At 44.5% G+C, this 24216-nt stretch overlaps 1 protein-coding gene and 1 long non-coding RNA gene across 6 annotated transcripts in view; one reads left to right on the top strand and one right to left on the bottom strand.

The window, feature by feature from the left end:
- ATP2A2 (ATPase sarcoplasmic/endoplasmic reticulum Ca2+ transporting 2) overlaps positions 1 to 12011 on the top strand; it is a 57331-nt gene extending 45320 nt beyond the window's left edge. For 2 of the 3 annotated variants that reach the window (XM_044389856.3, XM_026514859.4), the window contains exons 12-20: positions 445 to 567; positions 668 to 886; positions 1891 to 2226; positions 3478 to 3698; positions 4136 to 4338; positions 5801 to 5886; positions 6154 to 6287; positions 6910 to 7027; positions 7115 to 12011. In XM_044389856.3, coding sequence (XP_044245791.1) covers positions 445 to 567; positions 668 to 886; positions 1891 to 2226; positions 3478 to 3698; positions 4136 to 4338; positions 5801 to 5886; positions 6154 to 6287; positions 6910 to 7027; positions 7115 to 7384 — 1710 coding nt within the window. In that variant the 3' untranslated portion in view covers positions 7385 to 12011. The remainder of the gene's footprint in view (positions 1 to 444; positions 568 to 667; positions 887 to 1890; positions 2227 to 3477; positions 3699 to 4135; positions 4339 to 5800; positions 5887 to 6153; positions 6288 to 6909; positions 7028 to 7114) is intronic. The other variant, XM_044389855.3, reaches the window with a different exon arrangement.
- Positions 7549 to 24191, bottom strand: LOC125283047 (uncharacterized). 3 transcript variants are annotated; one of them, XR_008956994.1, is made up of 5 exons: positions 19127 to 19287; positions 17417 to 17523; positions 16684 to 16873; positions 15321 to 15741; positions 7549 to 13559 (listed from the first exon to the last, which is right to left on the bottom strand). It is a non-coding gene; the product is annotated as an uncharacterized LOC125283047 (long non-coding RNA). The 3 variants fall into 3 exon arrangements; XR_008956992.1 differs by having other exon boundaries at positions 9393 to 13559; positions 15321 to 15530; positions 17614 to 19287; XR_008956993.1 differs by lacking the exon at positions 19127 to 19287 and adding an exon at positions 19312 to 24191 and having other exon boundaries at positions 9393 to 13559; positions 15321 to 16873.
- Between the last annotated feature and the right edge of the window lie 25 nt (positions 24192 to 24216).

The following is a 24216-nucleotide window of genomic DNA, read 5'->3' as shown; positions in this document are numbered from 1 at the left end:
AAGTCATTTTTAACATCCTACAACCTGTTTCTCATCTCTTTCTCTTGCAAGATTTTCCAGCTGCCCCTTAAACGTGCCATGTCATGCTAGCCTGAGCTTCTGCACTCCCAGCTCACACATCCTTCACATTTTTACTCAAATGTTGCCTTCTGACCGTTTTATGTAAAGTTACGATCTGAACGTACACAAATTCTCCATCCCCCTTCCCTGCCTTACCTAAAATTTTTTTCTCCATAGCACTTTGTTTACATTCCAGTGTGTCTTTCCCAAACCAGAGGGCAAGTTTAAGCTTCATGAGGGGGAGAACTTACTTGTTTTGTTCATCGTCCATTGCTAAATGCCCAGTGCCTGTCACATAATAGGTGCTTAGTGAGTGTTTGTTGAACAAGTGAAAAATAAACCAAAATTGTCATCCAATAATATTCTATGTGTGTTCTCCTATAGGTCATTAAGCAGTTGATGAAAAAGGAATTCACTCTGGAGTTTTCACGTGATAGAAAATCGATGTCAGTTTATTGTACACCAAACAAACCTAGCCGGACATCAATGAGCAAAATGTTTGTGAAGGCAAGTACGGCACATTGCAGTTGAGACGTTCTTACCGGGATTAGCATCCTGGGTGCTCCCAGTAAATAAAATTGTTGATCTAAATCTGTAACATTTCCAGGGTGCTCCTGAAGGTGTCATTGACAGGTGCACCCACATTCGAGTTGGAAGTACTAAAGTGCCTATGACCCCGGGAGTCAAACAGAAGGTCATGTCTGTCATTCGGGAATGGGGTAGCGGCAGCGACACACTGCGGTGCCTGGCTCTGGCCACTCACGACAACCCACTGAGAAGAGAAGAAATGAACCTTGAGGACTCTGCCAACTTTATTAAATATGAGGTTAGCTAATGAAAAGTTTCTTCCCCCACACCCTGCACATTCATTGTGTTCAAACAGTACTCCTTCAGTAAAAGGTCAAATGAGTCTTGCTTTTGCCAAGAAAGGGGTGTGGTTATTTGTTTTTCTCTAGGCCAAATGCATCACCATTCCAATTTAGCTTGCTGCTTCCAACCTATGTAGTTAACAGTTTAATGCAAGTCTGTTACTTTCAAGGTAGAATAGTTAATAGACTTGAGCTAAATACACTTGTAAAGCCTATTTTGCAACTCCTCTGTAAATTAAGATTTTTTAAAAATTGGGAATGTTTCTTAAACATTCATGAGTTATTAAAGGTCAAAATATCCAAGTTGAGGGATTCCTTCCACTTGTCTGCTTATAGAATTCCTTCTTACCAGGTATGTGACTTCCCGAAGCACTGCCTGAAAGGAATAAGGAATAACTTTGGTACTATGGGCCACAAGAGTGGCCAGTATCAAAATGCTCTTCTTCCTTGGTATGTGTTTTTCCTCATTTCAAAGGATTATCATCATGAAAGTTAAAGGATGATTTAGTTATTAAGAATGTAGTGCTATTTTTCATCCTTTCCAGTTAATTGTAATTAGTACTATTCCTCAATGGATTTATAGCTCTATGTATATTTATCTTAGATAAGAGTCACAGTTACAGAATTTATTATAGGAAAATGCAGAAACCTTTGCTCTTTTTTTTTTTTTTTTTTTAAAGATTTTATTTATTTATCCGACAGAGATAGAGACAGCCAGCGAGAGAGGAAACACAAGCAGGGGGAGTGGGAGAGGAAGAAGCAGGCTCATAGCAGAGGAGCCTGATGTGGGGCTCAATCCCAGAGCACCGGGATCACGCCCTGAGCCAAAGGCAGACGCTTAACCGCTGTGCCACCCAGGCGCCCCAGAAACCTTTGCTCTTAATGTATAACTGGCCCTTGTCTACACCAGGGGAGAAACTAGAATTTCCTGTTTGAACGTAAGGTGATTCTTTTGCTGTAGACCAATCTGACTTTTGTTGGCTGCGTGGGCATGCTGGACCCTCCAAGAATTGAAGTGGCCTCTTCTGTGAAGCTATGCCGGCAAGCAGGCATCCGGGTCATCATGATCACAGGGGACAACAAGGGCACTGCTGTGGCCATCTGTCGGCGCATTGGAATCTTCGGGCAGGACGAGGATGTGACATCAAAGGCTTTTACGGGTCGGGAGTTTGATGAGCTCAATCCTTCAGCCCAGAGAGATGCCTGTTTGAATGCCCGCTGTTTTGCTCGAGTTGAACCTTCCCACAAGTCAAAAATTGTAGAATTTCTTCAGTCTTTTGATGAGATTACAGCTATGGTGAGTACCTTTGGACTCATACTGCGCATACAGCAGGTTGTAATTTTGACTATTAAATGTTTAATAATAGTTCCCAAATTTAGCATATCCAGATCAGGGCTGTTTCTGTAGGGTTCTGTTGGCCCATAGTTGGCATGTTGTATGTTACCTGCAGGGAGGATTCTAGAGCAGCTTAAGAAGTAGAAGAATACCTTCTGAATCAGTTGTGGGGAAATACCTGGTGACATCTAGTCTTTATCTTGGTTAAAGGGTACATGTTTCTTCTGTTTTAAGGTTTTATTTATTTGAGAGAGAGAAAATGAGCCAGGAGGAGGGGGAGAGGGAGAGGGAGAGGGAGAAGCAGGCTCCCCACTGAGCAGGGAGCGGCTCGATTCCAGGACCCTGGGATCATGACCTGAGCCGAAGACAGACACTTAACTGAGCCACCCAGGTGCCCCAGAAGTGTACATGTTTCTATCTCAGGTTTTCTAAAAATTTGTTCAGGATGTAACTTCTTTGTATTATATAACCCTACCTGAAATTAGATGTACTGGTCAAGCATTAAGAGCTGCCCGTGTGCGAGGCATTTCCAGTATTCTTCCCCTAGTGTGAATCTTCACCCAGACACATTCACATTGTGTAATATTTGCTTTCTGTTGCTTGTCTGTAAAACTTTAAGAAAAAGTGTTATTTGAAAGCAGATATTATAGGTATACTCCCTTCCTCCTTCCTTCCTCTCCTCCTCTCCCAGAGGGAACCACTGTTCTGAATTCAATGTTGGGTGTTCAGTAGAAATTTAAAAAACTCCCATGGGAGTGATAGCTTTGTATCTGTAGACAATATTTAGTCTTTTTGCACGTTTGTGACCTTTGTAAGTGGCATATTACGGTTTCCATCTTTTTGCAGTCTGCACCTGTTCTACTTGAGATTTCTCTGTGTGGATACAAGTACTACATCTTAACTGCCATGTGGGTGGTTTTGGTTTTGTTTGGTTTGGTAAAAAAAATAATAATAATAATACAGATGAATTTTGAAGTCCTCTTTGTTCCACTTCCCTCTGAAGTCTCTTCGACTCATTTGACAATTTTGCGTTTCACAGGTGAAGTGTGTTTTGTGATGCCACCTTGTAAAAATGAAAAATTCCCTATGTCTGTGCCCAGAGGCCCACGGCTCCATTCGTCCCCCTTGCTTCAGGGTGGCTGAGTGTTGTCAGGGATGTGTGTGTGAGGTGGTGGCAGGTGTGCACAAACCAGCCATCGCGTTCCCTTTCAGACTGGGGATGGCGTGAATGACGCTCCTGCCCTGAAGAAATCGGAGATCGGCATCGCCATGGGCTCCGGCACGGCAGTGGCTAAAACCGCCTCTGAGATGGTCCTGGCCGATGACAACTTCTCCACCATCGTGGCCGCTGTCGAGGAGGGGCGGGCAATCTACAACAATATGAAGCAGTTCATCCGCTACCTCATCTCATCAAATGTGGGGGAAGTTGTCTGGTGGGTCCCTGTGAAAGATCACTTGTAGTCCTTTGTCTAAAATCAGGGCCTGGGATGACCAGCTTTCCAGATTTGTTCATATGGCAGCAGCTTTGGTCCTCGTGCATGAGTCAGGAGGGAGGGCCAGGCAAGAGGAGGAAGCTAGAGGTTCTTCCGGTTCTCGGCAGGGCTGTCCTGCGGCTGCCCTCATGTGTAAAGGATGCCCTTGAACATAGAAATGAGTTTAACTATATAAAGTAACACAAAATTCTTGGCCTTCTAACATTGTACTTTAAATCGACGCTAGGTATAACAAATGTTTTATGGTGGCCAAAAAGTTATTTCAAGCAGTCATTGTTACTGTCCATTGATTTCATGGAGGAGGAGAGGGTACTGATGGTATGTAAAGTAGTGGCCAAAATAATTTGGGGTCTTTCTCTTTCTTCGGGTGGAAACAGTATCTTCCTGACGGCAGCTCTTGGATTTCCTGAGGCTTTAATTCCTGTCCAGCTCCTCTGGGTCAATCTGGTGACAGACGGCCTGCCTGCCACCGCCCTGGGGTTTAACCCTCCTGATCTGGACATCATGAATAAACCACCCCGGAACCCGAAGGAACCCCTGATCAGCGGATGGCTCTTTTTCCGTTACCTGGCCATTGGCTGTGAGTACAGTTTTTATATCGTTGACTTTTAAACAAAATGTTCATGAGCCAAAATTTTTGTAAATCCATCCCTTAAAAGCACATTTTTTTTCTATCCTTGTATTAGGGTATAACAAAAAATGGAGTTTAATAAACTGTATACCCAGTTCACAGGAAAGTTAGTCCCTTGTTTTAGTTATCCCGTCATTCCTTAGGCCTTTGTGAATGAAGTTTTCAGATTTAACCTAAGGCCAAAAGGATACAGGGGTGAGTTAGGGTCAGGCCTTTCGTCACCAAGCTATGAAACGAAGCCCCACCCCCTACGTTTTAGAGAACGGAGCTGTGCATTCATTTGCAGCACTTGGGAAACACAGGAGCCCCGGCCACAGGTCAGGATCCTCATACGTTGTCTCTATGGCCCTCCTGCCCCTGCCCGGCTGCTGGTTCTTATCCTCACTTTAGAGCTTCGGAAAGTGAGGCCCAGAGAGTTAAAATAATAACTGCCCTGGGGTTCTATAGGAAGGTGGTTTTTTGTTTTTAGTATGTTCACATGATTTAAAATTCAAAAAGCACACTGTGGCATAAAGTGAGAAGGTTCTCAGCCAGTCAGTTCCCCTCCAATAGTGATTTTCTCTTGTGCCCTCCAGAAATATTCTAGCAGATAGATCTATCCTGTGCATATATTTTCCTGAGGGTTGGTGTCCTGTACACACGTGTGCTGAACCCTGTATTTCTCCCTATTTGTTGGGAATTGCCACGTCATTACGGGTATGGCTGCCCTGTCCACCAGCTGCCTCCTGTTCCATAATTGCCGGGTTAGAGGGAGTGTGAGCTTGTATCTTCTGGTAGATGCTGCTGCACTGGGACCATCTTCATGGTGTCCCCGTGTTCTCTACTACCCCGTTGCTTTGTAATCAGTTTGCTCAGTTCAAAACTATTTGCTTGGGGATGGGGGGTAGGGGAGGTGGTCTCAAAATCGGCTTTGGGCTTTGCCATGTTGCTTGGTTCTGCACTAAGTGCTCTGGCGGCATTTCCCTGTAGCAGTTCTGCCAGGCCTTTGATGGAGCAAGTAAGTGTCTTAACTGGGAGCATCAGTTTCCCTGAAAGTCAAGGGGCGTGTGATCTGGTCCTCCAGCAGAAGTGAGGCACTGTGTGGAGATGATGCACCTGCAGCCGTAAAGCATTAGCCTCCAGTGAGAGAGGGGCATGGCTAGCGTAAAGGTCCAGCCAATTCCAGTAGGTACTCCTCCTCACAAACTCTGGAAGAAAAGTTGCCTAGTTTTTCTGTACCGCAGACCCCCTCTCCTTGCAGAAACCCTCCGTCTAGATGCTTTGGCTGATGGGAGTGAGCAGTTGCTAGTGGCTGCACAGGTTCTCCTGTACCATCGTCATACCCTGTCTCCTCTCTGCTGGACACTGGCCCACGAGGCAGGACATGCAGTGAGAGCCGTGGGCTGCAAACCCCGCCTGTGTCTGTTCCCAGGTTACGTTGGCGCTGCTACGGTGGGTGCTGCTGCCTGGTGGTTCATTGCTGCCGATGGAGGTCCAAGAGTGTCCTTCTACCAGCTGGTACGTATCTGCCTTTTTTCCTCTGCCTTAGAGGCAAAGCGTTATAAGGTTGTACTTGAGCGTTTTGTGGTTTGGGTGCCTATCAGATCATTTTAACATTCAAAAAATAAGCAGTTGCATCTAAGATGATTTTGAGGACCCAGGGCTTCTCTGGGAGATGGGGTGAGATCCTGTGTGGGTCTGTGCACTGGGCTTCCTGTGGAGCAGGGCCATGGACCTTGGAAATGTACTTGGCTGATCAGGAACTTGATTGGGCATTTGTTGCAGAGCCACTTCCTACAGTGTAAAGATGACAACCCGGATTTTGAAGGAGTGGATTGTGCAATCTTCGAGTCCCCGTACCCGATGACAATGGCGCTGTCTGTTCTTGTAACCATAGAGATGTGTAACGCCCTCAACAGGTCAGTGAGTCCTCGACAAGCTGGGGCAAGAGCCCCGCCAGCCAGCGCAGCGGGGACCTGGGTGTCGTGGTTGCTAGAGGATTGCAGGAAAGCTCCACCCTCCCAGAAAGAAAGGAGAACAAGCAGCACCGGTTTTAAAAGCTTCAGTCGTCATCACCTCCAGGAAGTAGTGGGAGTGCTTAACCACATGTTCCTTAGGAGACAGTGGGGGCCAAAAATAGGGCCCTCCGTACCCCTGTTTGCCCGTGCCCACAGGGAAGGCACTCTTGCCCTTTAGCAGCGAGACAAATGGTATCATCCAATTAAGCCAGTGACAAAAAAGGAAATTTCGAAATAGCGTCAATATCAAGAGTAATTGAGAGCGGCTTTGAGTCCATTGAAAGGGAGTCTGCTGTGCCGAAGCCTAGATTTAAAATTGGAAGTTTGTCCTACATCTGAACATTCTTCCTTTAACTTTGCCACAGTAGAAACTTCACTCAGTAGAATTAGGTCAGTGGGCAAGGCCAGGTTAGCTGCTGCCTTACTGAAGCATAGCTCCGAACGGCCTTGGGCACTGGTTGTTACAAAGGCCTTTTTTGCCTTTTGGGCGGGCATAGTTCACGTACCTCTCATTGTTCTGCAGCTTGTCTGAAAACCAGTCCCTGCTGAGGATGCCCCCCTGGGAGAACATCTGGCTCGTGGGCTCCATCTGCCTGTCCATGTCGCTCCACTTCCTCATCCTCTACGTGGAACCGTTGCCAGTAAGCGCTGGTGGGACCAGGACCGAGGCTGGGACCTTGCTGCCTGTCCCACAGGTCTGGGAGCTTGACAGTTTCTTTGTGTTTCAGCTTATTTTCCAGATCACACCGCTGAATTTGACCCAGTGGCTGATGGTGCTGAAAATCTCCTTGCCTGTGATTCTAATGGACGAGACACTCAAGTTTGTGGCCCGCAACTACCTGGAACCTGGTAAAGAGTGTGTGCAGCCTGCCACCAAATCCTGCTCGTTCTCGGCATGCACCGATGGGATTTCCTGGCCGTTTGTGCTGCTCATAATGCCCCTGGTGATCTGGGTCTATAGCACAGACACTAACTTTAGTGATATGTTTTGGTCTTGACTGACAGTTTTACATAAAGAAGATGTTTAACTTAATCAATTAATTTTTTTATTGTTTAAAGCAACTGTCTATTTCTGATGAATTTTCACATGAACATATTGGCTGGTGAAGGAGATTTCATACTCTAGATTTTGTTTTGCTTTTCTGACTCCAGTGGGGCAAGATTTTCCTTTTTTATACACATAATTAAAGTGTCCATTGACATGTACAGAGAACTAACACTATTTTATGCAAATATTTTTTTGTAGATGAAAAAGCATGTACAGTGTTCTGTTTAATACTCATCCTTGTATAAAAAAAATAGTTGAGCCAGCAGACATTGTCAGCAAATTAATTGGCAGCAGATTTTAGGAAATGAATGTGTGTGGTTTTTTTCTAAAACTAAATAGCATGTATTGTCTTTTGCATGATCATCTGGATTTAATCTGAGATCACAGTCTAATTATTATTCATAAGCCAATTTTTCTGCACTGAGCAGAGTACTGCTACCTCAGTCAGTATTTTTTGGTTTGCCACTCCCCTCACCCCCCAGCCCCCGTTCACTCCCACCCCCACTCCCGGCCCCGCTCGGCTGCTTCTCCTGTAGGGTTCCGATGGTTCTGTTTACATCAGTCTTAACAAGAGGTATGCCTGTTCTCGCTTGTGCAGAAAACATTGTTCCAGATTCAATTGACTGGGTTCATGTCCCCCCACGTAGTTTTTAAGGTTATTTATTTAAATGTCTAATGTATTTTATTGTAACAGACATTGTTCTGCCAACATTGCCTATTTCAGTGGCACTTCACAATCTAGTTTAAAAAGGAAAATAAAACATTTTAAATGGACAGAAAAATAACTGTCTTGTTTTTAACTTTTAAGTGGCTTAGCTTGAACTAACAGAGGTGTCCAATTTTCTCTGAAGTTCTTAGCTCAGAACTTGAGTTGTACTGTGTTCGAGGAGAAGGATCGTGTTCTGCTGCATAGGTAGCTGTAGGAATTAATACACAGGCACCGGTTGTCACCCATGATACTTGTTTGCAAGTTTCTGCTGGCCTGTTTTAGCCTGGTGTAGAGAACATAAGGGGGAGTGTGTGTATGTGTGTATATGTGTGTGTGTTTTTGTAAAAATCTGTAAATAGCACATGACCAAATGAACATATTGTATAGAACTATTTTTATTTGAACGTGGCACTAACCAGCACCATGGTTACTAGGATAAATGTTTGCGCATGTTCGAGATCAGTCTTACCAACCGTGTGTAGGTCATTAACTGTCCTAACTATGGTGTTTTCCTCCAATGCCTTCCAACATCCATCAACTAACGTGAGTATTCCCTGGAATCCTGATGCTTTAGCCTAAAGGTGACTGCCACCGAGTGAGCTAGCTGTGACACTAACGAAAATATCCCTTGTGTCATGTACTGCTGTGCTCTATGTCTCCAAGAGTAGCAAGTGAACGGTGCGTGGGACCTGTGCACACGTGGGGTGGGTTAGCCGACCCGAGGTGTGATGTAGACTCCATGCACGGCCTTGGACAGTGGCTCAGCCGGATGTTTGAGGAGGGCCTGGTGGGAGAGAAACTCGTTTTGCTTTGGTCCAAGGGACAGGCTGAGGGAACGCTGCCTTTGTTAATGCCAAGATGAGGATTCTCAAAAACTCATGGTTCTCTGGTGTCTGCTAGCTGCAAGGACTCATCCCAGGGTCTTGCTACTTGTTCATTAACAAGTAAAAACCTAGTGAAAGGAAATAATTGAACCAGTGAATTCACATATCCGTAGGTTTGTCTCAAATAGGTGGCCACCTTTTTTCACCTTCTGGGTCATATCCTTTGCAGCTGAGATTTGTCTTCTCTTTCTCCAGGGTACGAGAAAGCACAGTTATTAGGGCACGGCTCTGCTAGCAACCAACCATGAGCCGGGGTGAAGGAGGCCTAGGCAGCAGCTCCCTCCCTGTGGGGCCCTGACTGTTCTAGTGAAGGTACTGGGGCCAGCCCCAAGATGTGATATGAAGGCTCAGTGTTTGGGGAAAAGTTAATGGATTTTTTTTTTTTTAAGATTTTATTTATTTATTTATTCGACAGAGATAGAGACAGCCAGTGAGAGAGGGAACACACACAAGCAGGGGGAGTGGGAGAGGAAGAAGCAGGCTCATAGCAGAGGAGCTTGATGTGGGGCTTGATCCCATAACGCCAGGATCACGCCCTGAGCCGAAGGCAGACGCTTAACCGCTGTGCCACCCAGGCGCCCCTAATGGATATTATTAAGCAGGGCAAGGTGCTGCCAACTTCCCAGGTCCAAGTATAAGGGGATGGAAGTCCCGGCCTGACTCACTGAGGCCTCTGAGGAAGGGAGATTGGTTTGTATGACAGAGGACATAGGGTAGGTTTTGCCGATTTTGGCGTAAAAAGAAGCCGGCTGAGTGACGAAATGCAATGAGTGCACCTTGGCTGCAAACCAAGACAGGATGTCTGAGCTTGGTGGTGTGCTATTCAGTGGAAACCAGACTTACCAGTCAGCTTTTCCTGATCTGGTTCCTTGATGTAGCGGCCTTTACAAAAGAAGTTGGATGTGGTTTGCTTCTGTCGGAGACCTGCACACCCCAGATGGGCCTGGGCCCGGCTCGTCTTGTGGTTTCTCAGCTTCAGGCCTGTCCAGCCACAGAGGTGGTTAAGGGACCCACTTCCCTCAGCCCGGGCCGCTGGGAGCATCCCCTTATCAGCTCTGCTTCAGGCTTTGCTGCTGAGAAACAGGCCCACGTGAGCCCCTCTCTTCAGCCACTGTACTGTCGTGGGCGCATCCCTGGCCTCAGGCCTCCTACACTGAGGGGCAGGTGCGCAGACCCAGCCTCACCCAGCACCCGCAGGAAGGCACAGGCGGCCTCTGCTTTTGCCACCATCAGGACTAGACAGGGCAGTGTCATTTTCAGACTCACCAAAATGTGTCCATGTTCTCACCGATGGGCAGGTAGGCCTTGCACAGCTTCTTTGCTAGGGCTTTGCCTAAAAGATGGCCATCTCACATGTCCCCCAGCTGGGATCCCACTCCAGCGGCTCATTCTTCATCTGCACAGTGCAAGTGACACATTGTGCAGAGCGAGCTGCACGAGCTCCCAGACAAGCAGGGCCAGTGCCAGCCTCCCCCACGAGCAGCTGCTACCACGCCACCCTCAAACTGGGCCTCGGCCCCGAGTGTCTTTGAGGTGGCAGACCTCAGGAATAGGAGACCCACAAGCATTAGCTCGGTGTCTGTAAAGCAGCGACCCACCACCGGAGCAGTCTGCAGTGCCCATGAGCTAAGGCAGCCTTTTTAACGTAACCACCAATTTTGTCAAAGCCACCACCGTGCAGCATCCCCAGCCTGCCTTCTTCAAAGAGAGGGTGAGGACCGCAGCTCCCCTTCTAGGACTGGGCAGGGCTACCCTGGGAGGAAGGGAAAGGAAAGGGAGGAGCCAGAGGCTTCACACACTGCCACCCTGCTCACCTCTGCTTCACCTTCCTTACCATTTGCATTGCTAACCGAGAACTTTCCCTCCTCTTGCCCATCTCCCTTCCGTTACATCTGAAGCGACTATATGTCTGCCTGGTGGGGTTCTTCTGTGAGCCAGGGTGGCCTTTGCTCTTTAGCCAAACGACATGAAGGGCCCGTGTTGTCAAGCCGGTGCTTCTAGCTGCTACCCTGTGTAGGCAGCCCCTAAGGGACAGTTAATCAGAAATGCCAGTCTTGAAATCTTAAAAGGTCAAACTGAATATTCCTTCTCACTATTCCTTGTCACTTATTAATCTTAAGTAGTTAGTCTAACATTTCTTCCCCATATTTCTAAAGCTGATTTCCTCTCTCTTTCCTTTTCAGCAATACTGGAGTAACCGCTTCCTAAACCATTTTGCAGAAATATAAGGGTGTTCGGTTGCGTGCATGTGCGTTTTTAGCAACACATCTACCAGCCCTCTGCATGATTGATGTTGGGGGAAAAAGAAAAGTAGAAAAAAGTCCCCAACTCATTGTGTGTTATGTGGAGGAAATGTGTATTACCAACGGGGTTTAGCTTTTAAATCAAAATAATAATTACAAATGTACAATTTAGCTTAATGAATCAGAAAGCCTCTCCAGAGAACTTTGGTTTCTTTGCTGCAAGAAGAATGAGGTTCTGAAACCTTATCTAAGAACTTAGAAGCCATCAGCCAAGGCTCCATGTTTCTCTGTGCAAAATGTCATGGCTTATATAAATGTACAATATTCAATTGTAATGCATGCCTTCAGTTGTAAGTAGCCAGATTTTCTCTATGGTGTCATTTAAACGTGCTACTTTTTAATTGGCCCTGTACAGTTTGCTTATTTATAAATTTATTGAAAACACTACAGGCGTGGAAAGGTTAGAATGTAGGCCTCCAGTTCATAGCTTCAGTTATTTTTTTGAGTGTGCAGCTATTTTGCACTGTATTAAATGTAACTTATTTAATGAAATCAGAAGCAGTAGACAGATGTTGGTGCAATACGAATATTGTGATGCATTTATCTTAATAAAATGCTAAATGTCAATTTATCACAACGCATGTTTGACTTTAGACTGTAAATAGAGATCAGTTGTCTATTTCTGTGCTGGTAACAAGCATTGCACAGACATGGTTTCAGGTAAATAAATCTATTCTAAGATAAGTTCACAGTGTGGTGCTGACTGTTCTCCAGTGGGAGGGCTGGGTGATGGGCACTGAGGGCCTCCAGCCTTGCACCCCGAAGGGTTTTTACCTTCTGGTGGGGAAGGTCTTAGACTTGACTTTCTGGGGAGGAGGTCTGTTCGTGTGTCACATGACTCAAGTACGGGGAAAGCTGAGTGTCTTGTCATTGGGTTTTCAGAGATAATCAGATGATTTTATAAGTTGTCAGTAGCTTGGAGATTGTACCAATGGAGAGATGCTTCTCATACTATTCAGACAGAAAATGTAAAATTCTACACTCCTACTGTGAATAGATAAGAGCGAACTGGAGCGGCTGCAGCAGGTAGCAGAATTCAGCCGTTTGATGGTTATTTAGTGCTTATTTACCAGGCATGGGTTTGGGGTGAGGGATTTCCCTATTTTCCAAATACACTGACTGTTGTATCATTTAAAAAAAAAAAGGCAAGGATAAATGATTCTATAAACCTAATAACAAAAAACACAAGTCCTAGCGACTACGAGATGGAAAAATATTTGATAAACTAACATCCATTCTTGACATGAAAAAAGCAGTATCCATAATTCCCATTTTATAACCTACTGAAAAACCACAAGTATTGATACAACCAGAATTCCACTCACCGTACACTAGAGCCCACTACTCAGCACTGTCGACAGTCTGCAGTCAGGCAACAGATGGGACAATGCCTACAAGGGAACAAAAAGCCCCAGGAGTCTTATTAAGATCGATAATATCTTGTTCTTAGGGAAGTTTAATAATTCAGGGGGAATTGACATCTTGAGGTAATATGTAATTCATATATTAATGATAAATGAAAATACCAGCAGACATTTTAGTCAAACAAGAACAAAGAAAAAGAATAGCAAGGAAGTGTAGCAAACCCCTCAGATATAAGGCTCCAGGTTAAATGCACAGTGTGAGAAAGGTGGCATTTCATTTTAGTAGGTGAAAGTCGGAATATTGGCTATGTTGTTGGTCATCTTGAAAAAAACAGCTGTATCCCCCTTATACCGAATCAATTGCAAATGCATCAAAAAAAATTTTTGAAAAATGAAACTATACCCCTAAAAGGAAAAAAGCGCTAAATGACCCAGACGAAAGAGTATGTGAATGGCTTCTAAATAAGAGATGTACAGCCCTACCAGCCAATTCCCTGTGAGACAGCATTCGTGCCCAGCAGCTGACAAACGGGCCGTGTGACACCAAGGAGGTGGAGAACCACCCTCTACGCCGCAGAACAAGTGCTCTGGCAGCTCTCTGTACGCCCTCACCATACAGCCTGGCGGGCCCACTCCTGCACCACCTTAGAGAGTCCTCACGCGTCCTGGAAGAGTCACACCAGCATGTGTATAAAAGCATCAGAACCACCGAAGTGACCAACAGCAGCAGGGAAACAGGTACGTGCCTTTGAGACGGGTTTAGAGGACTCGGCAGCAGTGAAAATGAGTAAACTAGAACTGCAGATATCGACAGAAATCCCTCGGCACAGTGGAAACCAAGTGTGGTGTATACAAAGTTCAAAATCTGAAAAAAAAAAAAAAAAACACACGTGTTAGATATGCGGGTGTTCGTTATGCCTATTTACATATCTGGGGTTTTTTAAGAAAACCATAAAAGTACTAAGATCATGGAAGATGACAAGGCTTTCCAAGCAGGATGCAAAATCCCAGGAGAAAAGGGATAAATTGACTGTAAAAAGTTAAAAATTTGGACCAAAATACACCTATCTAGAGTTAGAGTTAGTTTGTCATAGGCATTTGCTGTGCCTATGACAACGAGCAAATTCCCTTCACGTGATTGGCAAAAACCACAGGTTGACGGGTACTGATCTCTGCCTTGCAGCTGGCATCAGAAAACTGTATTCATGCTGATGGTGAGCGTATCAACTGGCCCAGGCTTTGGAGGGCAACTGCACAAATCACTGAGGTTTTTAAACATCCACACCCTTTGATCAAGCACTTCCCTTTAGTGAAAACCTCCCACATGTTCACAGAAGCAACGTAATCCTGCGGTAGGATTATGTACAAAAAACGAAATAGTCCAGATGCCCATCGATAGGAAAGATGTTGAATAAACTAAGGACATTAATACCATGGACGTTATGCAACCTTCAAAAATACAAGGTCGATCTGTGTGAACCAGCAAGGAATGATACCCAGTCGATGATGGCTGCCAGTGAAACATTCAAGTGCAGGACAGTGTGTACAATATTCTATCATTCATTTTTTAAAAACAGGAGGAAGTTAAGTTTCCCGATAATGATGGTCACAGAGTAACTGATGATACTGTGATACAGATGGCGGATGGTGGGAGCCAGTGTTCTCACTGTTGGAGCGGGAGGTTACAGATAAGCAAGGGGAGAAGGCTAGAATGACTCACGTAATGAATTACGGTTGGAGATACCAGCATAAATTAATATTTCATTTAATACTGATATAGATGATCCTATATAGAAATATTTCTAGGGGCGCCTGGGGGGCTCGGTTAAGTGGCTGCCTTCAGCTCAGATCATGATCCCAGGGTCCTGGGATCGAGCCCCATATCAGGCTCCCTGCTCAGCTGGGAGTCTGCTTCTCCCTCTCCCTCTGCCGCTCCCCCTGCTTGCGCTGTCAAAATATAAATAAAATATTAAAAAAAAAGAGAAATATTTCTAGTTAGGTGTATGTGTCTGTGCACTTCCTTGCACCATCAACTGAGGGGCCAGGAAGCAAGGGCACTGCAGTAGCAATGAGCATACTTAGTTTCAGGTTTCTCATAACCATTCTCCAATGAAAGGAATCAAATCTTAGAGAAATGGCAGATTCCAGGGCCAGGGCAGAAAATGTACAACACACGCCTGGAGAACACTGTAGTGTCATGAAGTACAGAAGTACTTAACAAACAAAAAGCCAATGATCAAAGATGGGGTTATGTCAAAGGGACAGAGGAGCCAAACGAAAAAGCTCTGAATGGCCAAAACTAAATTTAAGCACAAAATAATGGTGTACTGGCTTATAATCCAAAGTTTAAAATAAATATCCATGAGTCTATCCTGATATAAATAGGAGAGATTAGAAATCTCCCATGCAGAAGAATTTTCTGTAGATAACTCTGTCCTCATGGACGTGAACCATAACTCCCGTTCCGTAAGTAGCAGTGGTGCCCAGTGACCTCCCCTAGAGTACATGGCAGTGTGGTTGGGGAAAGTTACCCACAGTGGAGAAACCTGCAGACACTACCTCAGCCAAATGAGGTCATTTTGAGAGCATGTACCCTTGATATGAAGTGATGAGAGTAGCATTTTACCTGTGGTCTTCCTCCCCAAAGCACATAACGTCAGTCTAATCGAAGAGGAAACATCTGACAAATCCCTAAGACATTCTCCAAATACGTGACTGGTCCTCCTTAAAACTGCAGAGGTCATCGAAAACAAGGAAAATCTGAGAAACTATCACAGCCACAAGGAGCCTAAGGATGCATGACAACGAAACGTAATATGGGATCCTGGATGGGATCCTGGAACAGAAAGAGGCAAAACCAAAGAAGTCTGAATGAACTATGAACTTTAATTGTTAACAACATATAAATACTGGTTTATAATAATGTGTAAGTACTGTGACGAACGTACCATATTATTGTGAAATGTTAAAGTTAGGGGAAGTTGGGTCTGTGGAACATAAGAACCTTCCACGCCATGTGCTCATTTTTCCATATGTTTATAAATATTCTAAAATAAAAAGTTTATTTTAAAATGCTGGGATAAATATTTTTTTTTAATCCGCATAGAAGCATCGAAAAACCACAAGACAGTACAGAACTTCCAGGCCAAAATCTAAGAAGCGGCAAGGAGAGATCATCAGAATCTCCAAGGTTGCTTTTCCCCTTGTGGCATCTACCTCTCCAAATAAGCTAAGCTCTGAAAACATGAGCAGGGGTTTGGGGAGCTCACGGAGTGAAAAAGGCAAAGTCAAATCCAGGGCCCACCAAAAGTTAGAAGCCTCATAGGACATTAAGCTGTGATCCCAAAGGGCTAACACCTCAGGATAAAGGCAAACCAGAAATGAAGCTGCCCTCCTTCCCAAAAACTCAAAGGGCTGTAGGCAGCACTGGCTCTCGAGGATATGCAGCCCAAACTGTATCTTAGGGGTAGTCTATGAATTTAAAGTCACAGGCAGCACTCCTAAGCCCCAGGCAGAAATAAATGCCAGTCCTCCCTAGAGGAAGGCACCTCCATTTTATGTCTTAGGAGATCTACACAATTATTTTACAAAACAGCCTACAGTAAAAGCTAAACAAGTACACAAGAAAATAAGGCACCATGAGTGAGACGCAGCAGAAATAAACATTACAGATCCATCTAGACTTCACATATTAGAAGTATGAGATATATATCAAAAAACACCCTGGCTTACTTTGTTTAAAGAAAAATAAACAGGGCGCCTGGGGGGCTCAGTCAGTTGAGCATCAGCCTTCAGCCCAGGTCATGATCTCCAGGTCCTGGGATCCAGCCCCACATCAGGCTTCCTGCTCAGCAGGGAGTCTGCCTGCCTCTCTCTCTCTCTCTCTCTCCCACCCCCACCCCCCGTCTCTGCCTGTCCCCACTACCCGTTCTCTCTCTCAACTAAATAAATAAAATCTTAAAAAAATAAAGAAAGAAAAACAAACATACTTGAGGGATGCCTGGGTGGCTCAGTTGGTTAGATGTCTGCCATTGGATCAGGTCATGATCCCGGGTCCTGGGATCAAGCCCAGCATTGGACTCCCCGCTCAGTGGGGAGCCTGCTTCTCCCTCTGCCTGCCGCTCCCCTTGCTGGTGCTCTCTCACTCTCTCTCTCGCTCTATCTCAAATAAATAAAAATCTTAAAAAAAAAAAAAGAAAGAAACATACTTGAAAATCTGCAGGAGACAGGAAATTATAAGTGAACATATAGAGCAGATAGGAAAATCAAATAGAATCCTAGAAATAAAAAGCCCAATCACCAAAATTAAAAACTGGGTAGACTGATGTGGCATCAGAGTGGACACAGCAAAATAACAAATGAAGTGGAAGACAGTTAAGAAGTTAACCAGAAAGCAGCGGAGAAAGAAAGCTGGAAAATATGGAAGAAAGATGAAAATACCTGGAAGACAGACTGAGAAAGGTGACAAACATACATCTCATCGTGGTTTCAGATGACAAGAGTATGAGAAGGGTATTATTTGAAGAGATAATGACTGAGAATTTCCTAGGAGTGAGAGAAGACAGCAATCCACAGATGCACGAATCCCAACAAACCCCAAACAGGATAAATAAAAAGAAATCCTGCAGTAGACAAGGTACAGTGAACTGCAGAAAACCAAAGGCAAAGAGAAAATCTTAAAAGCAGCAGATGGGGAAAAAGTAAAAATGCCATTCCCTTTACCTCTACGGGAGTGACACTGCTGGCTTCACAGGATCAGTGGAGGCTGGAAAACCAGAATGGTGGCTTCATGGGCTGAAAGGAATTACTGGCAACCTAGAATTCTAAACCTGGAAAAAACATACAGTATTTGAAGAATCAAGGTAAAATAAAGATATTTTCAGACAAACAAGAACAGAGTTCTTCACCAACAGACTCACACTAAGGGAAACTCTAGATGGGCACAGAGGTCACTGCTCTAAGTGGCCTGGGGCCTGTGTCGTCCAGAAGCACAGTAAAGCTACCGGTCGGCCACAGATGCAGACACACTGCAAGCAGAAGACAGACGGGCAACACTATCAAATCAACAGAAAAAATGAAAGAGCAAATAGGATAACAGAAGCTGACAGGCAACCCCAAATATAATTAATAGTAACACTCTAAGAACATACTAAATTTGTTATTCCCGTTGCGCTATCTCTGAAAGATTTCAGCATGACCCAGACGTTCCTGTTCTGAAAAACAATCCATGCCACTAATGTGATTCCCTGAAGCAGGAAGAGACACAAATGTGTCCAGCAGTCCGCTACGAACTGTTGGGGAAGCAATACTGATTGCTTTTCCAACAAAATGAGTAGAAATTATAAAGTATATTTTGTAATTTCAGAAACTACTCAAAATGACTTGATTTAGGACTAAGTATATATAAAGTTTAACATTTATATCTCTTCAATATGTATAAATCAGGATTTGCTAAGAAACAGTTTTCATTGAAAATTAAGAGTTCGGGGGTACCTGGGTAGCTCAGTTAAGGGTCTGCCTTCAGCTCAGGTCATGATCTTGGGGTCCTGGGATCAAGCTGCATGTTGGCTCCTTGCTCAGCTGGGAGCTGCTTCTCCCTCTCCCTTTGCCCTCCCCCTACTTGTGCGTGCTCTCTCTCTCTCTCTCAAATAAACAAAGTCTTAAAAAAAAATTAAGAGTTTGCTTTTTAAATAAACTGCTGGTGAACTCTGCAGCTGCAAGAAGTGGGGTGGTATGCACACACAAACTTGGGCAACTTCAGATTAGTTCTAGAGAAATACACAGAAAACTAACTATAGTCACTTCTAGAGGAGGGAACTGGGAGAAGAAAGGCACACTAAGGAAATTTTACCATATGCCCTTTCGAAAATTGTGAATCTAAATTAAAAAATATATTTGGGGGCGCCTGGGTGGCACAGCGGTTAAGCGTCTGCCTTCGGCTCAGGGCATGATCCCGGCGTTATGGGATCGAGCCCCACATCAGGCTCCTCCGCTATAAGCCTGCTTCTTCCTCTCCCACTCCACCTGCTTGTGTTCCCTCTCTCGCTGGCTGTCTCTATCTCTGTCGAATAAATAAATAAAATCTTTAAAATATATATATATATATATATTTGACCCTCTGAAACTAACAATTTTATGGTAAGACAGCTAAAAATACCCAAAGCACTGCTAAGAATGATGTCAGAGGGTCTTGCTTTTCCAAATACCGACAATTTTTATAAAGTGGTAGTAATTAAGACAGCACAGTGCAGGTGCTAGGACAGAAAATGGACTGACAGTAGGGAAGGGAGTGTGCAGAGACAGATGCGCTTATCTGGGAACACCTGACTTAGGACACAGCTGGCTTCATAGGTCAGTGAGAGAAGCAGTTTTGCAATAATTGGTGGTGATGCATGTTTAAATATAAATGAAAAAAAATCAATAAAGGGACACCTGGGTGGCTCAGTCGGTTAAGCATCTGCCTTCAGCTCAGGTCATAATCTCAGGGTCCTGGGATCAAGTCCCACATCGGGCTCCTTGCTCAGCAGGAAGCCTGCTTCTCTCTCTGCTTGTGCTTTCTTTCTGATAAACAACTAAATCTTAAAAAAAAAAAAAAAAGAATAAAATTGGATCCCTACCTGCCTGGGTGGCTCAGTCGGTAAAGAGTCTGCCTTTGGCTCAGGTCATGATCCTGGGGTCCTGGGGTTGAGCCCCGCATCGGGCTCCCTTCTCGGCGGGGAGCCTGCTTTTCCCTCTGCCTGCCTCTCCCCCTGCTTGTGCTCTCTGACAAATAAATAAATAAAACTCTTAAAAAAAAAAAAAGCTATTATAAAGAGAATGAAAAGTCAAGCCATAAACTGGAAGATTTTTGCCACTCCCATTCTGAATTATATCTAGAATATATAAAGAACTTCTGTGAATGAAAAAGAGAAAAATAAACGACCCAACAGAAGAATGGGGGGGCGATTTTACAGAAGAGGAAACACAGTTCCTAAACATATGAAATGATATTTGATCTTGTTATATAACAGAAAATGTAAATTAAAATCACTGTATCATCTCACATCTACTCTGTTGCAAACAATTAAGGATTGATAATATCAAATTCTAGTGAGGAAGTGAGACAAAGAACTGCAGTTGTCTTTTTTTTTTTAAGATTTATTTATTTGAGACAGAGAGAGCACAAGTGGGGATGAGGATCAGAGGGAGAGGGAGAAGCAGACTCCTCACTGAGCAGGGAGCCCAAACTGAGGACCCTGAAATCATGACCTGAGCCGAAGGTAGACACTTAACCAACTGAGCCACCCAGGCGCCCCAAAGGACTGCAGTTGTACCTGTAAATTTATACAACTTCTTTGGAAAACAGTTTGACAACAACTGGTAAAACTGAACATACCCATGCCCTGTACCCACCAATTCCACCTCTGGGTATAACTCTATAGAAAGGTGTGCTTATGTGCACTAAAAGACACATACAAAAGTATATACAGCAGCACTGTTTGAAATAAAAAATCAGGAACTGAAATGTCCACTGATGGAAGAATTAGTAAGGTGTGAGTGTTAAAACCATACATTATACACTAGAATATTATACATTATTATATAGCAATGAAATTACATCACATTGCAATAAAAAATGAATGAGGTATCCTACAAAATCTCTGACCAGTCCTCCTCAAAATCGTCAAGGTCATCGAAAGCAAATCAAGTCTGAGAAACTTTCACAGCCAAGAGGAGCCTAAGGAGACGTGATAACTACATGTGATGTACGATCGTGGGGGTCCTGAAACAGAAAAAGGACATCAGGTAAAAACTAAGAACATGTAAATAAACGATGGGCTTTTATTAACAATAATGTATCGGGAGGCCAGGGTGGCTCAATTGGTTAAGCATCTGCCTTCGGCTCAGGTTATCGTCCCGGGTTCTGGGATCAAGCCCAGGGTTGGGCTCCCTGCTCATTGGAGAGTCTGCTTCTCCCTCTTCCTCTGCCCCATCCACCCTCTCCCCACACACTCATGCTCTCTCTCACTCACTCTCTTGCTCTCTAATAAAATCTTAAAAAATAATAATGTATCAATCTTGGTTCATTAATGGTAATCAATGTACCATATTGATATAAGGAGACTGTGCGAGGTAATTGGAAACTCTATGTACTACTCAATTTTTCTGTAAATCTAAAACTGTTCTAAAAATGTCTATTAATTAGGGTACCTGGGTGGCTCAGGCGGTTGGGTATCCAACTCTTGGTTTTGGATCAGGTCATGATCTCAGGGTTGTGAGATTAAGCCCCGTGTGGGACTCCATACTCAGCAAGGAGTCTGCTTGGGGTCCTCTCTTTCCCTTACCCTCTAGCCCCCACTCCCACTCATGCTCTCTCTCAAATAAAATCTTAAATGTCTATTAATTAAAACATGAATGAGTTATAGCAGCAGTAACATGGGTCAATTTTAAAAATAACATTAAGCAAAAGACACCTTGGAAAAAACAGACATGACTCCACTTACATTAAGTTCAAGAACAAGTGAATGTGTTGGTTAGGGTAAGACACAGTGAAACTACAACAGCTGAGTAACAGTATTACGGTACAAGTGAGGAAAATTAGCTCACCACTTGCCCAAGGTTCATAAGATCTTCCAGGGTCAGAAAATAAAGGTAGTGTAAAAACAAAATTGAGAATAGTGGTTGCCTCTGGCAAGGGGAGAGGGGTGGACGGTGAAAGGAGGGAGGGAAAGGGCTGTGATCAGGTCTAAGCACCCGGGGGAGGGGGGCTTCTGGGATTGTAAAGCATTCCATTTCTTGTCCCGGGCAGAGTGTACATGTGTGTTCTATCTGTGGTTCTTTAAACACTACATGTTTTCATATACTTCTGTATGTGTGCTATACTTCACAGATTTACGTTTTTATTTAAAAAGAAAAGAAGTACTTGTCTGGCCCCTGGGCAGGCTATGGGCCCTGATGCACTGGCAGAATTATTTTATATAGGAGGCTGCTCTCCTGGACCTCCTTAGGGTCTCCACATGGCCCTGACCTCCAAGGTAGCTCCCCTTGGATTCCCCTAAGCTGAGGGAAGCTGTCTTCCTTGTCAGTGCATGCCTGGCTTGAGTATATGCTCACCATTCCAGAAAAAGCTCCAGATGGGGGCTGTGCTTAGGGGGTCATCTCTGTCCCTTCCTGTCATATACCACCAGGCTCAGCAAAGCAACAGCACAGGAGTGGGAAGCAGCTGGGCCTGTTGGATATCGGGGGTCACCTTTTTCAGCCAGTCCAAGATGAGGCTTCAGTCTGGGCACCACCCAGGCTGGAGGGCACAGGCCTCTCTCAGGACAGATGGCTGCTTGCTGCCACTCCCACTCAATTGCGGGACAAAAATTCCCACTGCCCCAGGGGACTGATAAGAGAGAGGGGCCAGGGGGCAGAGTAGGCTGAGGTCATGGATGAAAGATGATCTCTGGGCCACAGAGCGTGCAAAACTAAATCTGTCACTGAATGGGGTCAGGGCAAATCTGTGGATCCAGTGGCAAAAGGGGTCCAGCCCGTAGGTCACTGATCCCCAGTTTAGCCCTGGGAGGCTGCTTCCCTCCCACACGTTCCACCCAAGTGTTGAACACTGACATCCCTGCCACAAAGTCCCCCACACCCAACAACAGGGAGACAGAACCAGACTCTCTTGAGTTCTCTTCCAAAGGAACATGGAGGCACAGAGAGGCTGAGAGTTACCCATGACCACACAGCCAGTGACAGGCCATGGACCTCTGGCTTCCACCTTGTGATGGAGAGGCCCTCCCCTTGACAGGCTCAGCCCTCCTGTTGGGGAGAGTGGGATTCCTTCAATGGGGCATTGAAAGAAGATAGGGACTCAGAACACAAGTAGCCAGCAAACACCCCCACACACCATAAACCTCAAGCATAGTCTTCCTCCACCCTAGAATAAACGAGGTCTGATCTCGATCCAGAAAACATTCCCCAACCTAGAGCCAGGAAGGGTTGTCCTATGGGAAAAGGGGCCCCAAACCTCAAAGACCCAAGAAAGCAAAGGCAGATGCCTTGGCAGACATCCCTAGAGTCCACCAGAAGCTCTCAACTCCACTGAGGGAAGCAAGTGGGAGTTTCAGAGACTAGGGAGCTCCTGGTTCACCCCTAACCTGAAGCCAATAAATGGACTTACTCCCTGGATAGACTGGGATGGCCAGGGGAAGCCACATCGACAGAAGGGGAGGCCACAGGGCCAGCCTTGGCTTACAGATTCACTGAACAGAGGACCAGCCAACCAGACCCCTTAAACATTCCAAAAAAGATTATGGCACTATCACTCTGAAATCCCCCTCCTGGGAATTTGCCCAAAGAAGGAAAAAGCTGTGAGCACAAGAGGTCACCAGAGGGTTGTTTATAGACAGACACTGGAAGATTTAAGTGACAAATGAGAGCTGCCTCGTGCTGATGTCGCCCTTGACAGTCTGGCCGGCGATGTGTAAATAAGGCAGGGCTGAGGACCTTAGTCCTCATTTTCTCTTTATGCCTCAGGGGTATGTTAAGATGTGATAACATAAGCAAAGGGCTTGCCTTGTGGCCTGGCCCAGATGATCGCTCAAATAGTAGCTCAAGCAAATAAAAATGATGGAATATTTATCACATCTAAAACTGGTAAGAAAAAACACCCCAACCCTTGACACTGGTTATCGATGAGACCGCAGGGAACAAGCTATTGGAGAGCAATCGGAGAGCATCCATCAAAGCCTTAAATGGACATAGTCTGAGACCCAGAAATTACACTACGAAGAACTTGACCTGTGTGTCTTTAGATAATGCCAAAATATGTTCACGACAGTGCAGACTGTAATAATTATATACAAAACTGGAAACAAGTGTCCACCAACAGCAGAAGGATTACAGAAACTGTTCCATCCACAGAATGGAATTCTGTGGAACTGTCAAACAAGGAAGAGCACACAGACAGCATCTGGCAGGAATTTCTGAGTGACAGCATGACTGCTTTAGTGTAACTTTCATATACAGATCATTAAGTAAAAACTCAAAACTATCTTTCTAAAGCTAGAACCAGAACATTTATTTTGTAGAGAGACACTGGGATTCAGTAGAGATTGGGAAGCGGGTAGATTTTTAATTATATACCTTTCTTCGAATTTTTTAAATTATGTGTACATTTATATAACACATAATTACAAATACATGTGTTAATGGGGCTGTCTGGATGACAGAACTATAGGTTATTTCTTTACTGGTTTTAGTTATAAAGTGTATATATAGTTTGTATATATACATAATTGCATATATATGCATGTGTGTGCCTGTGTATATAACTCTCTCTCTCTCTCTCTCTCTCTCTCTCTCTCTCTCTCTCTATATATATATATATATATATATATATAAACAAAACTTACCATCTTGACCATTTTTCAGTTCAGGGGATTAAGTACATTCATGTTGTACAACCATCACCACCATCCATCTCCAGAACCTTTTCAACATTCTAAATGGAAACCTTTCCCTGTTAAACACTAATTCCCCATCCCTGCTCCCTGCCC

The sequence above is a fragment of the Ursus arctos genome, unplaced genomic scaffold, assembly GCF_023065955.2.
Source record: "Ursus arctos isolate Adak ecotype North America unplaced genomic scaffold, UrsArc2.0 scaffold_34, whole genome shotgun sequence".
Classification (NCBI taxonomy): Eukaryota; Metazoa; Chordata; class Mammalia; order Carnivora; family Ursidae; genus Ursus; species Ursus arctos.
This window is presented reverse-complemented; position numbering and strand designations above follow the sequence as displayed.